General features: G+C 41.8%; 3 protein-coding genes across 3 annotated transcripts; 1 reads left to right on the forward strand and 2 right to left on the reverse strand.

Moving 5' to 3' along the window:
• Positions 1-786: 786 nt before the first annotated feature.
• Positions 787-2,006, reverse strand: avpr2b.1 (arginine vasopressin receptor 2b, tandem duplicate, 1). Its single transcript, XM_056273645.1, has 2 exons — positions 1,151-2,006; positions 787-995 (listed from the first exon to the last, which is right to left on the reverse strand). Exons 1-2 carry the CDS (start codon positions 2,004-2,006, stop codon positions 787-789), a joined length of 1,065 nt encoding a protein of 354 aa, XP_056129620.1.
• A 213-nt stretch (positions 2,007-2,219) lies between these two features.
• On the reverse strand, positions 2,220-11,774 carry trnt1 (tRNA nucleotidyl transferase, CCA-adding, 1). Its single transcript, XM_056274743.1, has 8 exons — positions 11,731-11,774; positions 11,293-11,422; positions 10,991-11,184; positions 10,572-10,710; positions 7,284-7,410; positions 6,755-6,948; positions 4,458-4,711; positions 2,220-3,766 (listed from the first exon to the last, which is right to left on the reverse strand). Exons 2-8 carry the CDS (start codon positions 11,420-11,422, stop codon positions 3,521-3,523), a joined length of 1,284 nt encoding a protein of 427 aa, XP_056130718.1. The 5' UTR covers positions 11,731-11,774; the 3' UTR covers positions 2,220-3,520.
• Positions 11,775-12,102: 328 nt separating this feature from the next.
• arl6ip5a (ADP-ribosylation factor-like 6 interacting protein 5a) lies at positions 12,103-17,355 on the forward strand. Its single transcript, XM_056274072.1, has 3 exons — positions 12,103-12,323; positions 15,631-15,848; positions 16,243-17,355. The coding sequence occupies exons 1-3, from the start codon at positions 12,145-12,147 to the stop codon at positions 16,419-16,421; spliced, it is 576 nt and encodes a 191-aa protein (XP_056130047.1). The 5' UTR covers positions 12,103-12,144; the 3' UTR covers positions 16,422-17,355.
• The last annotated feature ends 1,399 nt before the right edge of the window (positions 17,356-18,754 follow it).

Below are 18,754 nucleotides of genomic sequence, written 5' to 3' on the forward strand. Positions count from 1 at the left end.
CACATTATATGTAGGACACTTTTGACCATCACTCCTTAAGGTAAATAAAAAAAGATGCTTGAAAAAAAACATGTACACATTTGATGTAATGTTCAATAATACTATCTGGTTGAAAAAAGAAAAATCAGCTATTGTCCTATCTACTTGTCTACAATTAATAATAAAGTATTTTCTATATATGAAAATTACATAAAGAGCACAACATTTGTACACTAGAAGCGCAATTATACATCAGCAGCCGTAATGAGACTGTAATAGTCTGTCATACTCGAGAGGCAGACAGCATTTTTAATGGATGTCCTGCAAACCACACACATCACAGTATCTTTCCACTACGTCTGTGATTCTGATTATTTTATATTTATTTAGCCACAAGATCATTGGTTGCAGAGCCTCTCCTTGCATAAAAACGTCCATGCATTAAATCATTTCTTAATGGTTTTCTTTGTGCATAACACTGACGTCTCTGTGTCATGGTTTTTCTTTTACAAGCCTTCACTTGCAACAGTACATTCATCTTTTTTCCAAACCGCTTAGCCTGCTGTCAGGGTCGCGGGGATGCTGGAGCCTATCCCAGCAGTCATTGGACGGCATGCAGGGAGACACCCTGGACAGGCCGCCAGGCCATCACAGGGCTAACAAACAACAATACAGTAAATAAGAGATTATGTGCTCATGAAATGCATCAAAAGCATAGCATAACACAGTACTTTTTTTTATGGCATCAGCTCATCTATGTCTGTATAGCCTAGCATGTCACTTATGAGGCAGTCAACCCATCAGATTTCATCTGGAGTCTGACAGGCTTTTGAAGCTTATATATAAGGAGCTGACCACTGTGGCGTCCTCATGGATGGACTCCTTTGTCTCAGGCTGCTCAACACACATCAGTGCTACGAGTCTCTTTGGAAGCTTTCCACTGAAGAGCAGGTAGATGCAGGGGTTTGCACAGCTGTTCAGACTAGCCAGCAGCATCAGAATGGTGAACACTGCATCTGAAACGAAGATGAAAACAGAAAATTATGGAGGATTTTTACCTCCTCTTTCTAAAGTGGGAATCAACAGATGTCTACCAACAGATGAGTAACAACATCAGTGAAAGTCTATGTCATGCATTAAAAATTTCACCCCCACCCCAATACCAACTTACTCTCAGTGGGAGCCTCTGCATCCCAGACAGACCACAGCTGCACTGTGAAGAAAGGTGCCCAGCAGATAATATAAGCAAGGACGATGGCCACGGTCATCTTCACTGTTTTCACCCTGGCCTTTGAGACCCCTGCAATGCTGCTGGCCCTCGACGACACTGTTTTATCGACTGCCCCGCCCGCACGGTGCGTTTTCGTGTGGAAGTTGACTTGCAACGTACGGCAAATGCGCACTTGGCACACAATCACCGTCAGAATGGGCAGGACGAAGATCACCAGGGTCGTCCAAGTCACGTACGCTTTCAGCCCCCACGGCTTGACGAAGTCGGCCCAGCAGTCGTACACGCCGGGCGCAACTTCAACTTTGGAGAAGATGAAGATCTGAGGAAGACTGCCCACGAGGGAAGCGCACCACGCCACGCACACGGGGACGTTCCAGCGGCGCCGAGCGCGCCGCTGGAACGTGACCATTGGGTTGCAGATGGCTTGGTACCGGTCCATGGTCATCACCACGACCATGTAGGTGGAGGCGAACATACCGACGACTTGCAGGTATTTCACTGCGCGGCACAGGATGTCAGGACCGACGAATCTGTCCGTGACGTCCCACATGAGTTGCGGACAAACTTGGAAAAACGCGACCACCAAGTCAGCGATGCACAGGTGAAAAACGAAGACCCGCATCCTGGAGAGCTGCTTCCTCCGCTTCCAAAGCACCAGCAGCAGCCCAAAATTTAAGAATCCCGCACTGACGAACATTAAAGCCAAAAGAGCGATTTCGACCTGAGCCAAGCGTTCATCCCGCGGCTGGTCCCCGTCTTCACTGACGTTACTGACGTTTACACTTAACCAAGACATGCTGTCATCCGAGAACACTCCACATTAAAGACCTGCGTCGTTTAACGGCCACTTTGCAGGCTGCAACCGAGTTACAACGAAAAAAAATTAAAAATAAACACACAAAAAGCTATCAAAAAACAAAAAACGGAGCAGCAAAGAGGTGTAGCAACTGGAGTTTGTTGCAAATTTGATTGATATAATTTTATTAGTTAACAAAATCACAGCTGGAGTTGCACATTTCTGTGAACTGGTGCAGATGGCAGGCTGGCTTTATATCTCTGGGCTTATGGAGGGAGGAGCAGTCTTTCAATGGCTGTGACAATAAATTAGGTTTGTTACCAGGGACTGAATACATCAAGTCCAGTTAAATTATGCATACACTTCAACGAATGGACTAAATATAACAAAATAATGACGTTCTTCTCATTCTTTTTTATTGCTACACAAAGCAACATCCTTCTGCAATTATGTGACAAATCCAGTAATCCTGTTAGGTCAAACAAATCTAAATTAAGGAAGTATGATTAAAAAGAAATACATTTTGCTTATGTTGCTGTTGAACATGCATTGTATTTATATAGTGACTGGGGTGATGTAACATTTGCAATCTCTCTCCATTCACCAGGGTCCTATCGGTGAACAGAAACACAGATTTGGATTCAGTCAGCTCAGGCAAACATAAAACCACCATACAGCCGCTTCTAGTCACAAAAAATTAGACACTAGCAACTAAAACACTAGTCACTATTGTAAAGCCACTTGTTAAAAATTAGATCTATTAGAATAAGCACTAGTTACTAATTTATGACTAGTCACCTTCGATTATGACGAGTCAACTACTAGTAAATATAGTGTTTATTGAATTGTTACTTGTAAAAGAAAATAATGTACTTGTAACTAAAAGTACTAGCGGTTATTGAATTGAGAGAGAAAAAGTGAAAAGTAACTAATAATGAAATTAGCAACTAGAGCTTATTCTAATATACCAAGTATCTACGTTTTAGCAACTAGTGGCTTCACATAGCAACTAGTGACAGTCAGAATAGTGACTAGTGTCTAAAAAAACAAAACAAGCACTGGTGTTTATAGTTTAGCAACTAGTGCCTTACAACGAATAAACGATAAACCGGCTTGCCATAAACGTCAGCCGTCTGTAATAACACATGGTATAATCAATTTCTTCTGCCAATTCAAAACTTGTATCATATGGTAGCGGCTGTGACGCTGGGAGCTCAGTGTGCAAAATCTGTTTAAATCTGCATGGGAATGGAAATTAAAGAAAACTGCTCCTGGCAAATTTAGGACAAAAGAACCATTAGTGGGTACACAGTAAAGTTATCACGCAGTCCTTGCTTAGCAACTTAAACCTTCAGTCAAGCAAATTGAAAGATGTTGGCAATTAGATGCATTGCCAATCTGGTGCAGAGCAACTGTTGCAATGCAAATATGTACAGACTGTAAATGTTTCCGTTTTTCACACACAAACGCACACAAAGAAAAAAACCCTCTGGCCACTGAATATCTTGAATCATTCAGGACTTGATGCAACTGAGGAGTTCCTCCTTGTCCATCTGGTAGTGACTTTTCTTCCAAATTTCACGGAGTTCCTGTAAAGTGGTTCCTATCTCCTTTCCTGTCGTAATGCCCATCTTTCTCAGATCGTGACCACTGACGGGGAAGCGTGGGATGGACCATTGGCTAAGCTCTCCCAGTAACTTGTGCTCCCCTTGGTACTTGAGCAGTTCACACACTTTAATTTTGGTGTCCAATTCGCGACTCTGCAAGAGAGGTAGACAGAGGTTCAAAAATGAATCAAAACACCAGTATATTCAGTTCCCAGATGGACCCCAGTTTAACTATCCATTCCACTCCATTTTCCAAACCGCTTATCCTGCTCTCAGGGTCGCGGGGATGCTGGAGCCTATCCCAGCAGTCACTGGGCGGCAGGCAGGAAGACACCCTGGACAGGCTGTCCGGCCATCACAGGGCCAATACACACACACACACACATTCACACCTAAGGACAATTTAGTACGGCCGATCCACCTGACCTGCATGTCTTTGTACTGTGGGAGGAAACCGGTGCACCCAGAGGAAACCCACGCAGACACGGGGAGAACATGCAAACCCCACACAGAGGACGATCCAGGACGACCCCCAAGGCTGGACTACCCCGGGGCTCGAACCCAAGACCTTTTTGCTGTTAAGGCGACCACACTAACCACTGCGCCACCGTGCTGCTCAAATGAATGCTTAGCACTGTCAAATAAATCCAACCAGTTTAACTAACACAGGAAATAACTGGTATTCTTAATATGTCAAACAATGGATGTTAACAAAAAATGTCATTCAACTTTATTATATAATATAGAGTGAGCTTTCTACTGGATAAAAGAAATAGCTATATTGTTCTATCCAGCATGATACCCTCAATATCTCTGAAAAATATATATAGATGTTCAAACATACGTCAATAATAAAGTCTGTGAAGGGCACAAGGCTATCTGGTTTGTCTGGGCTCTTTTGGAGATCTCGTCTGCGCTTGGTCAGGAAGAGACACAGAGTCTTCTCCTCCTTGGACACCTTCAGACGGAGGTCCATTTTCTCCACATCCTCGGGGCAGTGGAAGAGACCAGCCAAGATAGTCATGGGCTTGGGAGAGTGGCCCTTAGCATGCTGCCAAACTCGTTTCATCTCCTCGACATCACCATCTGGAGGTAAACCTAGGCAGAAGCAAGGACATGCTGTATAAGCAAAGCTGGCAATACAGTGGAGAACTGGGTGGAGCCGCTAGTTCCCAAAGAGGTTTTCCTTATTTAATATACGTGGATGGAAATGTTACTGAATACAAAGATAATACCCAACACAGAAACACGGGACTCTCCCAGATGATCAAGCAATACCATAGGGTTATTTCAGTCACAGGTTATACATTTTCAACTTTGTTTATGAGAAACCAAATTTACAGTACCGAAGAGCCTCAATGTCCATTATAGTGGAGGAGAACAAGATAAAACACAAGTTAATGTCACCTGATCAGCCAAATCCACCACTCCTTTGCAGACTAAGTGGAAGGAAAGTGGTAGAATGCACATCAATGCATTTCAGACCGGTGGCGGCAGTCAGGAATAAAACAATACACCATAGCTCTCTTGGTTGAATTGATCAAAATTACTGCTGAATAATCTTATCCGAAGAGTTTAAGCAACTACAAAATGTCACTATTTTAAGCTCATTGATTGGATGTTTCTTAAATGCAATGCATGTTGGTACTCGTAGTTGACTTGTCTCCTAAAGTTGTTGTCATGTACACAGTCTTGTACCTTCTGACTTTTTTTCCAACGCAGTTGCTAATTGTTTATAGTGACAATTAAACTGAGAGAATTTCACAACCATCCAAGTGTTCGAAATATTTGAACAGCCAGTCATGTGACATTGTCTACGGGGGAAAAGTGAATGGGGTTTTACCTTCAGCTACCAAGGCCCCTCAGTATGACTCACTCCACTTCACTCTATTGCAGTAAAAGATAAAATTAACTTGCGAGTGCTATTCCCATCTACATAGGAGTAATTGGTGCATTTAATTCCAGACTTAACAGAGTATGAGTTGCAATCCCATATAATACAGGGATAGTTATTTTTATCAGTGCAGCTATTAATTAAATAGTCTTGGTGATTTGAACATATAAGCAAATCCACATAATGTAAACACTGACATATTTTAACCTGAAAAGCCAGTTTACATGTGTCGTATAGATTATAGTCTAACTGTGGTATCCTGGGTTTGAATGCACTTAAATACAAGTCTGGGGGCTCTGTTATTCTGTGGGGGGCATTTTCCTGACACAGTTTGGGTCCAATTGTCCCCTTTGAGGGAGGTGTCACTGGAAATCAATACAAAGTTAATCTGAGTGATTGCCTTTATCCTATGATGGATTTTTTTTTTTTGGATTTTTCTGCCCCCTTTTTCTCCCCAATTGTATCCAGCCAATTACCCCACTCTTCTGAGCCGTTCCGATCTCTGCTCCCCCCCTCTGTCGATCCGGGGAGGACTGCAGACTGCCACATGTGGAGTTGCCAGCCACTTTTTTTTCACCTGACAGTGAGGAGTTTCACCAGGAGGACGTAGCACATGGGAGGATCTCGCTATTCCCCCCAGTTCCCCCTCCCCCCCCGAATAACCACCCCGACCGACCAGAGGAGGCGCTAGTGCAGCAACCAGGACACATACCCACATCTGGCTTCTCACCCGCTGACACAGCCAATGTGTCTGTAGGGACGCTCGACCAAGCCGGAGGTAACATGGGGATTTTAACTGCCGATCCCTGTGTTGGTAGGCAATGGAATAGACCACCACGCCACCCGGATGCAGTGATGAAACATTTTTATCATGATGGGACTGGTCTCTTTCAGGATGACAATGCCTCCCCTTCCACAGGGCATGAGGGGTCACTGAATGGTTCAATGAGTATAAAAATGATGTAAGTCATATACTATGGTCTTCACAATCACCACATCTCAACCTAATTGAACATCTATGGGATATTTTGTACCGACGAGTTAACGCTCTCATCATGAAAACACCAAATGAGGGAATATCTTTTGGAAGCATGGTGTTCCATCCCTCCAGTAGAGTCCACAGACTTGTAGAATCTACAAAAAGGAGCATTGAAGCTGTTCTGGCAGCTCTTGGTAGCCCAACACCTTACTTAGACACTTAATGTTGGTTGGTTTTTCCTTCAATTTGTCACCTGTCTCTCACTCACCTATGTACTTAGCCAGCCCAAGGCTGTACATGAGCTCTAGAAGATGACTAACATGGCTGCCAACTACCATCTTCTTCAGTTCTACCCAGATACGCTCCCCTGATATGGATGCAAGGCCATGAGCATTATCCCTGATAGCATCCAGCGTTTCAGGGTCATGGTCACCAGGCTCCAATGCCACCCTGCCATAGAACCTGGATAGAAATCATATCAAGGAAAGGCATAACATGAGGTATCTGGATTGAGGATGGGAGACTGAGGTAAATAGTAACTTTTACGTTACAATAGAAGGGCAATGTCAAACAAATCACACAATTATAATGTAATAGCAGGTTTGACTCCTGTTCAAGCGAAAAAAGTCCTCACTGTATTTACAGATGTGTTCATGGGAGTGTGTAATGGTCAACATTAATTGACAACCTAAAATATTTTAATTTAAAGAGAAAACCAATATCATGTCTGACAGGATCATATATTTCCTATATGTCTCACTGTAAAAGAAACAGAGGACAGTCTCCTGCCAGTCTACCTGAAATACCGCAGGATCCTCAAGTAGTCCTCTTGGATTCTTTGCTCAGCATTGCCAACAAAGCGAATTTTACGTCTCTGCAGATCTTCATATCCTTTGTGATAGTCATATAAAGTTCCATCCAACCCTGTAAGAAAAAACAAATCTGATAAGTTTTTGAATTTTTTACCTGAGAGGAAGTGGAATTGCTGGATGTTGAAACAAATGTAATAAACAATTATGTGGAACAAAGTCTCCGGGAAGTATATAAACCAATGCCATATCTTAAGACACCTTCAGTAACATAAGGACAACTGAAATATCAGTATTATTGATATTATTATTAATTTTTTGGGGATTTTTTCCCCCTTTTTCTCCCCAACTGTATCCGGCCAATTACCCCACTCTTCCAAGATATCCCGGTCTCTGCTCCACCCCCTCTGCCAATCCGGGGAGGGCTGCGGACTAGACCTTGCCTCCTCCGATACATGTGGAGTTGCCAGCTGTTTCTTTTCACCTGACAGTGAGGAGTTTCGCCAGGGGGACATAGCATGTGGGAGGATCATGTTAATCCCCCCCAGTTCCCCCCCCCCGAACAGACGCTCTGAACAGGCGCCCCAATCGACCAGAGGAGGCGCTAATGCAGCAACCAGGACACATACCCACATCCAGTTTCCCATCCACAGACACGGCCAATTGTATCTGTAGGGACGTCTCACCAAGCTGAAGGTAACAAGGGAATTTGAACAGCCGATCCCCGTGTTGGTAGGCAACAGAATAGACTGCTACGCCACCCAGACACCCCAGTATTATCGATATTTAATCTGAATCAGAAACCTTAGATTAATAGTGACATTCAGCTGAGACTAAAAGAAAGGACTGCCACTTTTAAAGCCGCGGATAAGGACTGCTTCAAGCAAGCCAGGTACACACTAAGGAAAGCCATCAAGTCAGCCAAAAAACAATACCGGGATAAACTAGAACAGCATTACAATGGCAGGGACTCCAGGCACATCTGGCAAGCGATAACGGACTAAAAACCCAACTGGGCGGTTGTACCAGCACCACCGGCTTCACTCCAAGATGACCTGAACAGGTCCTATGTCTGCTTTGAGTGTAACTAGGGACCACCAGACAATACACAGAACGTTGTTGGGCACTCACTCAACAAGGTAATACATCATGTGATGGAGGCTGATGTGAGTAAGGTTTTTAAATCTGTCAAACCACGCCAAGCTGCCGGCCCAAACGGTATCCAATCTCGTATCTTTAAGCCCTGCTCGAGTCAGCTATCGAATGGACATTTTTAGCCTGTCATTGTCACTATGTGTGGTTCCTACATGCTTTAAGAAAACCCTTATTGTGCCTGTACAAACCCCCCCCCCCCAAAAAAATCACCTTTATCCTGTCTTAATGACTACAGACCTGTTGCGTTGATCTCAGTAATAACGAAATGCTTTGAAAAATTAGTTAAGACACACAATCTTAATATTCCTGCTAACCTTGACCTGCTACAGTTGCTTATCAGCAAATAGATCTGTGGAAGATGCTGTGTCATTGGCTCTGCATACTGTGTTAAAATACTTTGAAGGAAAAAACACCTATGACAGAATGTTGTTTATTGACTACAGCTCTGCATTTAATACCAATGTGCCATCTAAACTGGTGTTAAAGCTTTGGGACCTTGGTCTTTGTAACTCCATCTGCACGTGGTTATATGACTTTTTGATGGGCAGATCTCATCAGACAGTAGGAGCAGGTACCAGCTACTCATCTACCATAGTTCTCAACACAGGAGCACCACAGGGTTTTTGCCTTGGTCCCTTACTGTAGCAGGGGTGGGCAATCTTATCCAGAAAGGGCCGGTGTGGGGGCAGGTCTTTGTTCCAACCAAGCAGTTACACACCTGTGTCTCCTCATCAAGTTCCTCAGCAAATACCCAACTGGTTGATTAGTGGGATCAGGTGTGTAACCGCTTGGTTGGAACAAAAACCTGCACCCACACTGGCCCTTTCTGAACAAGACTGCCCACCCCTGCATTTGTTCACACATGACTGTGTTGCCAAATATCATAACAGTATAGGGAAATTCACAGATGACACCAAAGCAATTGGACTGATTTATGACAAAAATGAAGATGCCTATAGAAAGGAGGTGAGTGACCTATCCATATGGTGTCAAGATAACAACCTCTCCCTCAATGTTGAGAAAACGAAAGGAGATAATTGTCGATTGTAGGAAGTCCAAAATGATTCAGATACCAGTTTGCATCAATGTTGTCCTTGTTGAAATTGTGAAGAACTTCAGATTTTTAGGCATTCAGATCTCAGACTCCCTTCTCCTGAGGCCTCATGTATCAATCGTTACTATGGGAAAATTTGTGTGTACACACCCATAGGATTTTTTAGCCCTGGAGTTTATTTCAAAGACCAGCGTAGAACCTGGGTAACCCCTGAATGTAGACACCGATTGGCTAACACTGATGTCTTTGCAAGCCTGGGTGATTGCTCATTGCAAGAGGTAGACAATACATGTTAGGAGGAAGGAATTACAAATAACCATCATGCTTTGCATATGACTGTCAGACAATCTTGAGGGCTAAAAAATTCCATGGGTGTGTATGCACAAATTTGCCCATAGTAACGACGGATACATGAGGCCTCAGGTCTCTAAACACCAGTTGTGTCATTAAGAAGGCACAACAAAGACTACTTTCTGACAGGTATTAAAAAATTCCGAATGTCCACAAAACCCCTGGTCAATTTCTACCAGACTACCATAGACAGCATCCTTACTGGAAGCATTTTGGTGTGGTTTGGCAACCTGACTGAACAGAACCACAAACAACTGCGAAGGACATTAAAAAAGTCTTAAAAAAATCATAGGAACAGCACTGTGACAACTTTAAGACATGTACACCACCTGTTGCAGAAGGCTCCAAGTATGATGGAGGACACTATCCACCCAGCACATGGACTGTTCTCCCTCCTTCCCTCAGGACAATGCTTACAGAGCATCAGAGCTCCGACCAGCTGCCTCAAAGGGTTTATACCCCCAGGCAGTCAGAATACTGAACAGTAGCCGCCTCACATACCTTCAGTGATTTACTATTTTGTGGGACTTTTAATTTCTTATTGTTTTTGTTATCACTTCCGTATTATAGTATATAGTTTTAAGGGCTGAGAGAGGCAGGGCACATGCATTTCATTGTATTTGAAGGTACATGGTACTTTTTATATGTATACGACAATAAAGTGAAACTTGATTTACTATAAGTACTGATCATAGGTTGTTACTGAGAGGAAATACCTAGAAACATAGAATTGATAGTGAGGTCTCTTCGCTCAGCATCTTGCTGCCAGTCAGTGGTGAATTCCACCTCGGCATGCCTTCCATCTGTCTGAACATCCACACGCAATGTAGTCACCTCAAAGTTCTCATTGTGAAGCTATAGGAGAGTAAGAAAATTGTAAGTACATTTCTAAAATGTAAACTCATTCTTAGTGGGGTTTTTTTCTGCTACTGATAATCAAATGTTAGTGTTTTACGACCTTGACATTCATCATGAATAAAAAAACTGCTGTCCGAGTCACTGTCTATTCATATTGCTTTACAGAGCCTATTTCCAGTGAGAACTATAAAGGCCAGATGATAATATGTATAACGCTACAGACTTATGGAAAGTAGACAGTAGTATTTATGCTCAACCAAACCAGAACCCCTCTCACTCGAGCTGTAATGGTCCCATGCTTCTCTCCTTTATTATTGATCATCCTGATCCCTGCAGTTTGGAACATTCTCTTCATCTCGTTTGGGGTGGCAGTGGTGGCAAAGTCCACATCTTCTGGACGCTTTCCAGACAGGAGGTCCCGCACAGCACCCCCAGCTATTCTCAACTCATATTGGTGCTTCTCAAAAAGCTCTGCCAAGATCACAAAACAGCATGTCGAGGGAGGGCAATGTCATGGTAACATACGCTTCTCAGGCCAATGCCAGGTGTAAATTTGTCATTGTAATAGAAAAGGCTCACCTGCTAGTTCATTGAGACCATCCGTGAGCAAGGTCTGAAATTCGCTGGTCTTCAACTGCATGGTAAAAAGACTTCTCCAAATCAAACTTGATCTGCCTGGCACCAAAGGGCTTAATAGTCTGCCCCACATCTATGCAAATAACAAAAGGACGTTTGCAGTTGAGTGTGTGAGTGTGTGTGTGTGTGAGAGAGAGAGAGCGAGAGAGAGAGAGAGAGAGAGAGAGAGAGAGAGAGAGAGAGAGAGAGAGAGAGAGAGAGAGTCTGAGTCTCAATTTGAGTAACCGCAGCAAGTAATGAAGAGTTTAAATAAAGCGCACCCCTACTTGCTTGCCTTAGCTGCCCAGTCACATTTATATAGCCTAATGCCAACAAACAGGAAACATCGAAACAGCATTTCGTATGTACATATACTCAACAAAATATATGCTGTGAACTAACCTGCTAAAGCATGAGAATATTTCCGGGAAAAAACCATACACTCAATAACTCTTGCAGTCATCTGCCACTGAGCGTTGCAGGAAGTGTCCCCCAAGAACATGTGGTCGCTGACGAATAGTTGAATAAGTCGTAAAAAAGAAGGCGGGGCTTAAGAGAGCCGCTCATCACACGATATTTCGTCCCAGAATACGGAGAGATAAATGTATGCTTTCACTAAATAATGGTTTGATAAATGAAATAATAATTCAGCCTGAAGAACCTATTAGTATTTGCTAATACTGAAAACTGTAATTATCGACGGCTCTTGTGTTGGTTGCTTTATCTTTTATGTAAATGTAGTTATCGCGAGAGTTCGTGTCACTCTGTCTGCGTTTGTAGATGTGGACGTGAAAAACATTAAGCGCCTGACGACAAATGGCTAAAGTAGAACTCACACCGTTGAGACCATGGGACGATTTCTTCCCCGGTTCGGAAAGATTTGCCAAACCAGATTTTAAAGATTTGGCAAGATGGAACAACAGAGTTGTGAGCAACCTGCTTTACTATCAAACAAACTATTTGGCAATAGCCATCGTTGTTTTCCTTATTGTTGGGTAAGTGAACGTGACCTTGTTCCTTTTACAGTTTGTTAGTTCAGGTAGATCATTTTCAATGTTGGCGTTACGTGTCTTCTTAAGTCGCCCCTTGATTTTATCTGTTTGATATTTTCTTCTGTTGTCATTACGATTGCCACAATTCAGTTGGTAAACACCTGTAAAATGTTTGCCGGATGGTTTCCGGGGCATCCTTCAGCTCTGTGGAAACATTAGAAATAGTACACAAATGCCCAATTTGTCTCTGGTGAAGTTAAACAAATATGTGTCATCTCCACTAAAGCCGTTGCATTTAATACGACGCAATACGTTCTTTACTATATCACGTCAGGAAGCCAGATTTATACGAATGCCGTCTTACTGCGGGACTTAAGGAAATATAGACATATTACAGATATTTTGGGAACTGAATGAAGACTGACGTGCAGAGACAGGCCTCCAACACTTTATAAGGCTTGATCCAAAGTTAAAGAAACGTGAAGGTTAAATTAGATCTAGAGTGCAGTCTGATGTTGTTGTACCCCTGTGGACCATGCAAAATGTGTTGTCAAACCTAATGTTGCATAGCAGAGGTGACCTATTTTTTGACATGATGCAACTGATTGCTCCCAGCTGGACAGATATGGTTTGATTGGAACAAAAAGTCAGTGACAAATAAAAGCAGTCTAAATCTAAAAAGGAACATTTGTTTGACACGGCTTTCTAAAAATAGTGATCTTTTGACCATGATGTGATGACATATTGTTGCTATGGTAATGAATCCCCTATAAGCTGACTGTCAGCTGCTGCTTTGTAAATAGAATGAATATGAGATAACAACAACACTTTGCCAATCAGCTGTCACTGTTTCCCATTCTAAGGGTAAAAGTCCAGCATAGGATACTTAATCAAAGTGGTGTTATATAGTAACCATCGTTAAGTATATGAATACAATGGTGCATTTCATCACTTTCTTCAGATGTTGTTTAGGTGTTTGTTTCTTTGATTTATAACTGTGTGGCCATTCAAAAGACCACTGAAGTTAAACAACACATGGCTAAAAAAATCTTAGGTTGGAAAGCTTAATCAAAATAGTATAATGAACCTGGTGCATAAAAGGTGTTGGCTTCCTGCACTACAAAAACCTTTAGTTTTTAGTTTAAAAAAACATTGTATTTGGATGTGTTTAGAATGACTGAATTGTTATGATCAAAAATGGCTGAAGACAATGTCGTAAAGCAAGCACGGTCTCTTTTTGTATTCCATAATGTGATGTGCATTCACAACACCGCAATATAGCATTTTACATGACATTTTCAACTTGCTACAGTCGGACCATGTCAAAGGATCCAAACCCCAACGCATGTCTAGTGGAAGTGTGTCAGGGTTTTATCTGATTTGTTAATTTTGACATTACTCAAGTCACACAGCAGTGTTTTCCTGTTTGTTGATTGTTGTCCTGTGACTCGGTTAAAATCAAGGAAACACGATATTCCCTTTTTGCACAAATGTGATCATTTCAATTACTGTAATTTACCAAAAATGTATGATAAAACAAACAAACTGATCAATAGTAGATACGATTTGGTTGTCAGACCCAAAGTAATGCTCTTCCTGAAAATGGTAATTTTTGCAGTTATATTCCTCATTGTTTTACAAAACGCCGCTAGGTGGAGCCACCGACTTGAGAAAACACTACCAGCCACAGCCACTCCTCCCGTTTCTTGGTAAACATAAACAATAAAATAGTCAAGTCAAGTCGATTTAATTTGTATAGCCCAATACATAAAAAGAAACTACTTTTACGTTTTAAACTACAATTTGCTTTGAGAAGGCTCACAAATATTATCCGATGTATAAAAACACTACCGACTATCCATTACAATCTGGTGAGATAATTTAAAATCCTTTTTAGAAAGTTAAAGTAGGCCTACTCATGCTTTTTCCGACTAATGTCTGTGCATTCATCTGCATTCTAACATGCATGATATTCCTTTGCAAGCCTGAAAACAATGGCCTGCATAATATCAAAATTAAAATGTCCTTTCTATTCAGAATAAATGTCATGGCAGACAAGGGAGGTCCAGAACAAGTAAAAAATAAAGTAAAATCCAAGTTTGAAGCAACAACAATTCGAAATGATCAAATTAAAATAATGACTAGTAGGTTTATATGCTAATATTGCCATTCGTTATTAACTTAGCTGTGACGTTATTCTTTCTGGAATTCTGATTTGTAACTATGTTTAGTTGTGTTTTATTAACGCTCAGCAAGACTTTGTGATGTTTTCACCTTGACGGCTCCGTTAAGTTTATGTTGAACTGTAATGACTGGAGTTTTGTGGCAGTGGCTGTTGCAGCTTGATTGACTGCTCTCTACATGCAAGCGTAATATTACATGTACACACTGAAGAGACTTTAGTGGGGTTTTTGAATGTACAATCTTCTCAAAAAACCTGCAGTTTTTTGTTTTGTTTTTTTTGCGGGGGGGCTGATTAATATTAATTAATTGATTGTAGTCTCTCTTTCCAACCAATTTCCATGTGTAAAGCTATAATCCTGAAGATTTACATGCAGCCATGTTTTTTGTTTTGTTTTTGTTTTTTGGACAATTTCTATTGCTTGAGTATTTAGGACAATAACCTAATCCACAAATATTAAATTTATGTGTTTGGGGTTTTTCTTTTAAATTGTTACTTTTGGGAAGAACGGTCCAGCTAAGAGCATTTAATGTCTACACTATTGCAGCCAAATGGGCGAGAGGATGGAAGGTAGTCGCTTGTTTGAAAAAGAAGCTAAGTTATTGAGGTTAACAAGCTGATGTGGCAGAACAAGCTTGTAGAAACAACAAACACGACAACATGAGTAATTCAGGCTGAACCATAGTTTTTGTTGGTCATTGGTGAAGTTTTACATGGACCATAAATTTGGGGTTTGGAGTGGTGAAATTTACCATGTAACGACGCAGGGGTCAATACAAACAATGGCAATGTTCAGGATTATAGCTTTTAGCAATTGTTGAAACATCAGTTATATATCTCTGATATATTCTCTGCATCACTGCATGTCATCACCTCTTTTTTCACCTGTATAAGTCAATCTTTGTGTATATGTATCTGAAGATTGTTGTGTTGTAGTGTTGTTATTCTGTTAAGTACAGAGCCATGAAACCAGAGTCAAATTCCATATGTGCAAACCTACATGGCCAATAAACATGATTCTGATTTTGATTACAGACAATCAAAAAGGATCACAGGCACAATTGGAAGTTGGTAAGCGAACAGCACTTGCACCCTGCTTTGATGTGTCTGGTGGTGTTTTTCCTGCAGGTTCCTGAATCCGTTTGGGATGTTCATGGGGATGGCTGTGGTGTCGGGGGTCTTCCTGGGTTCGGTATGGGTCGGTGAGAACAAAGCTATGATCAAGAACTTTAAGAAGCAAAACCCCACGGCCTTTGTCATCGCTGTCATGGTAGCCAGCTACATGCTGATGTCTCTCCTCGGCGGGGTCATGGTCTTCATGTCGGGAATCAGTTTTCCTCTTGCTTGTAAGTTAAACGGGCAATTATTCTAAGGTCACATTTGTGTCAGTGAGGAGAGAGTTTTCATTCCCAACTGAGATTTGAAGCGAGTTGACACTTTTTCCTCAAATATAATTACTACGGTAAAAGTCCTCATAGGCTAACTTTAGCTCTTAGATAATTAAATGTTTTTTCTTATATTGGATCATTTTTGAGAATGCAGTATTTGAAGTATTAAGTAATGAACTGAAGGTAGTGCAATGCTGACAAATGAATGTTTTAAAATGTCTCTTCAGATTCTCAGAGGATTGATGTTATGCTAGTTTGACAAGTCTCAGCAGATTTATCGCTGTACGTTCAGACTGCTAGATAAAAAGCTGCAAAACAAAAAATGTCTCCCCTATCTGTCTCTGTACCACAGTGATATTTGCACATGCTTCATGTCGTCTCCGCAATATGAAGAATAAACTGGAGAACAAGATTGAAGGGGCGGGACTGAAGAGGTCACCTATGGGTATTTTGCTGGAAGCGCTCGGCCAGCAGGAAGAGAACCTGCAAAAAATACAAAACTTTCTTGAGGGAAAGCTAAAAGAGCGTTGAGGACTACCATTGGAAAATATACTTGTACACTCTGTCCCTACTTTCCCAAGACGTTGTTTTAGGTAGAACAAACTTTGCTCGAATGATGAGAAGAAATAATTCTATTCCATAGCAGTGTAGTTGTCAATGTCATCCTTCCAAGTCTGTTATACAAGCATTATGGTAATGTGTGTTTTGCAGAAAAGTGGCTGACAAGAGTTGATAATCCACAGGGCTTTAGCTTTACCTCAGGATATTTGTCACTCCACCCAGAACTTGTCAGGGCACTTCTCCAAGTGGTGATGAGGGCGCCTCTGTTCTCACATCACTGCTAAGCAACATGTCTGCAAAATAGCTGGAAAAACTTCTGCATATGAAATGTTTTACAACATGTGTTATTTGTACAGTTTGACTCTGTCTTGATCTACAAATGGGACAAGCAACAGCAATTGAGGACGGTCATTTAATTTGAAAAAAAAATATGCACAAACTAATGCCAGCGCCGCATGAATGAATGAAGTGATCCTCCCATGTCCCCTGCGCTTGGCTTTAAATATTTTGTTACATACTCTTGAATGTACCTTAGTGTGAAAATGTTTTTCGGGAGCGAAGTTACTTGGTGCAAGTTATCTAAAGGAAATGATTGCTTGTGTTAAATCTGACTATCTGGGTTCGGATAAACATGAGGGGTTGAATCTACATTTTATCGGAATCAGAAACATCCTCACTCTTGCCAATATATGCTGCGTTAAAGATGTGAAACCAATGTGAAGGGGTTTTGTTTTCAACAAAGATTTAAAAACCGCACACTCAACACTTGGGGACTGCCAAAGTACTCCAAAGGCTAGGCTGTTTCAACTGTGCCCTTCTGGATACTATGTTTCTCATGAAATGCAACAGTTTACATAGCATGTAATTGATTGAATACACAAAATAAAACTGATTTCTAATTTTCTATACTGCACGAATTGGCTTCAATGCAAATGTTCGGATGAAGACTTCAAAGGGCTGAGGTCTCAACCTATATCAGTATTCCTCCTGCAACCCCATGTTTTATCTTGACAGTGCCCCCTGGGTGATGGATTGGGTAACTTTGCTCTCCTCTCCTGGTGTTAATCAATGGGCCACAGTAGATTAAAGTGAAGAAAGCTAAGCACTAAACTGTGGCTTCATTTTTAGTCACTCATCCCTAAATCTAAGTTAGTCGCCTTGTCAGCTACTTTGATGTTCCGCACTGAACTCCGTTTTAAAATTGACAACAGATTATGTGAATGCATCTGGGAGTGTACCACTCTCATTTGTTTGTACATGGCAGCATGCAGATAAGGTAAAAGAGGATAAGGTAAAACGATTGCTGGCATCAGACTAAGCAAACGTTAGTCAAATTGTAGGTCAGCTTAAGTCTTTTTTCATACAAAAAAATAAAAGCCATCTCTTGGAAAAACCAGGGTCTTGCAACGCGTGAATTTTAAGTGGCATCATTTTTTCCAAAATAGAGCATTTTATATGGAAACCCTTCAAACAAAGTGTGTTTAAGACAGATAATGTTAAACTGCAATCTGATGACCCCAGCATACACGAGTGCAATATCCCAAGGGCTCTTGTGTGGAGGTAGGACTTGAGCTGCAGGGGCTTTGTCGTTGTGTTTGTAGAGGTTTGATTCACGCCGTCGCTTGATACCTCATCTTCACTTACATTGTGCAACCTGGGAGAGCACACACAAGCACCAGTGGCAATAAACTCAAAGTCATGTCTGAATGGGCACAGCAGAGGCACTTGTTCTCACTCCCCCTGCAGCTGTTGCAAGGGTCCTGACAAAAATGTGTGCCACGTGCAGCACAGCCAGCAAGTGTGTCCCACTTATGGTTTCTATTGAACAGGCATGTATTTCTGTCAAAGCAGTCTTTTTTCTTTTTTTATAACACACTGCTCAAACAGCACCTTCTGAAAAGTGTTTTGAGCCAATCAATATTGCTTAAACTTTGATTGCTCCAGGTCTCTGTACTTTGAGCTGGCGTACATCAACGAATTTGAAACAAAAACGTGCACTGGTTTTGCACGAGTCAATTAGCAAGGACGTTGCTCTCTCCATATATGAACCAACTTTTGAATTGTGCAACATCTGTCTTGTTTCCAGGGTCTCCGCAATGCACCAGCATGAAATAGGGAGAAATCTAGCAATATACAGTGTGCGCGTCTGCTCGTTCCAAGAACACTTGAGCAGTGGGCTGCTTGTGTGTTGAGCCATGCAACACCCCCCCCCCCCGCCAGCATGCTTGGCTTGCCTTGCCTTGAAAGCTCGTTAACAAGCTTCATCACTAAAACAATCTGTCATTTAACAGAGCTGGCTGCTG

Source organism: Lampris incognitus, chromosome 2 (genome assembly GCF_029633865.1).
Source record: "Lampris incognitus isolate fLamInc1 chromosome 2, fLamInc1.hap2, whole genome shotgun sequence".
Classification (NCBI taxonomy): domain Eukaryota; kingdom Metazoa; phylum Chordata; class Actinopteri; order Lampriformes; family Lampridae; genus Lampris; species Lampris incognitus.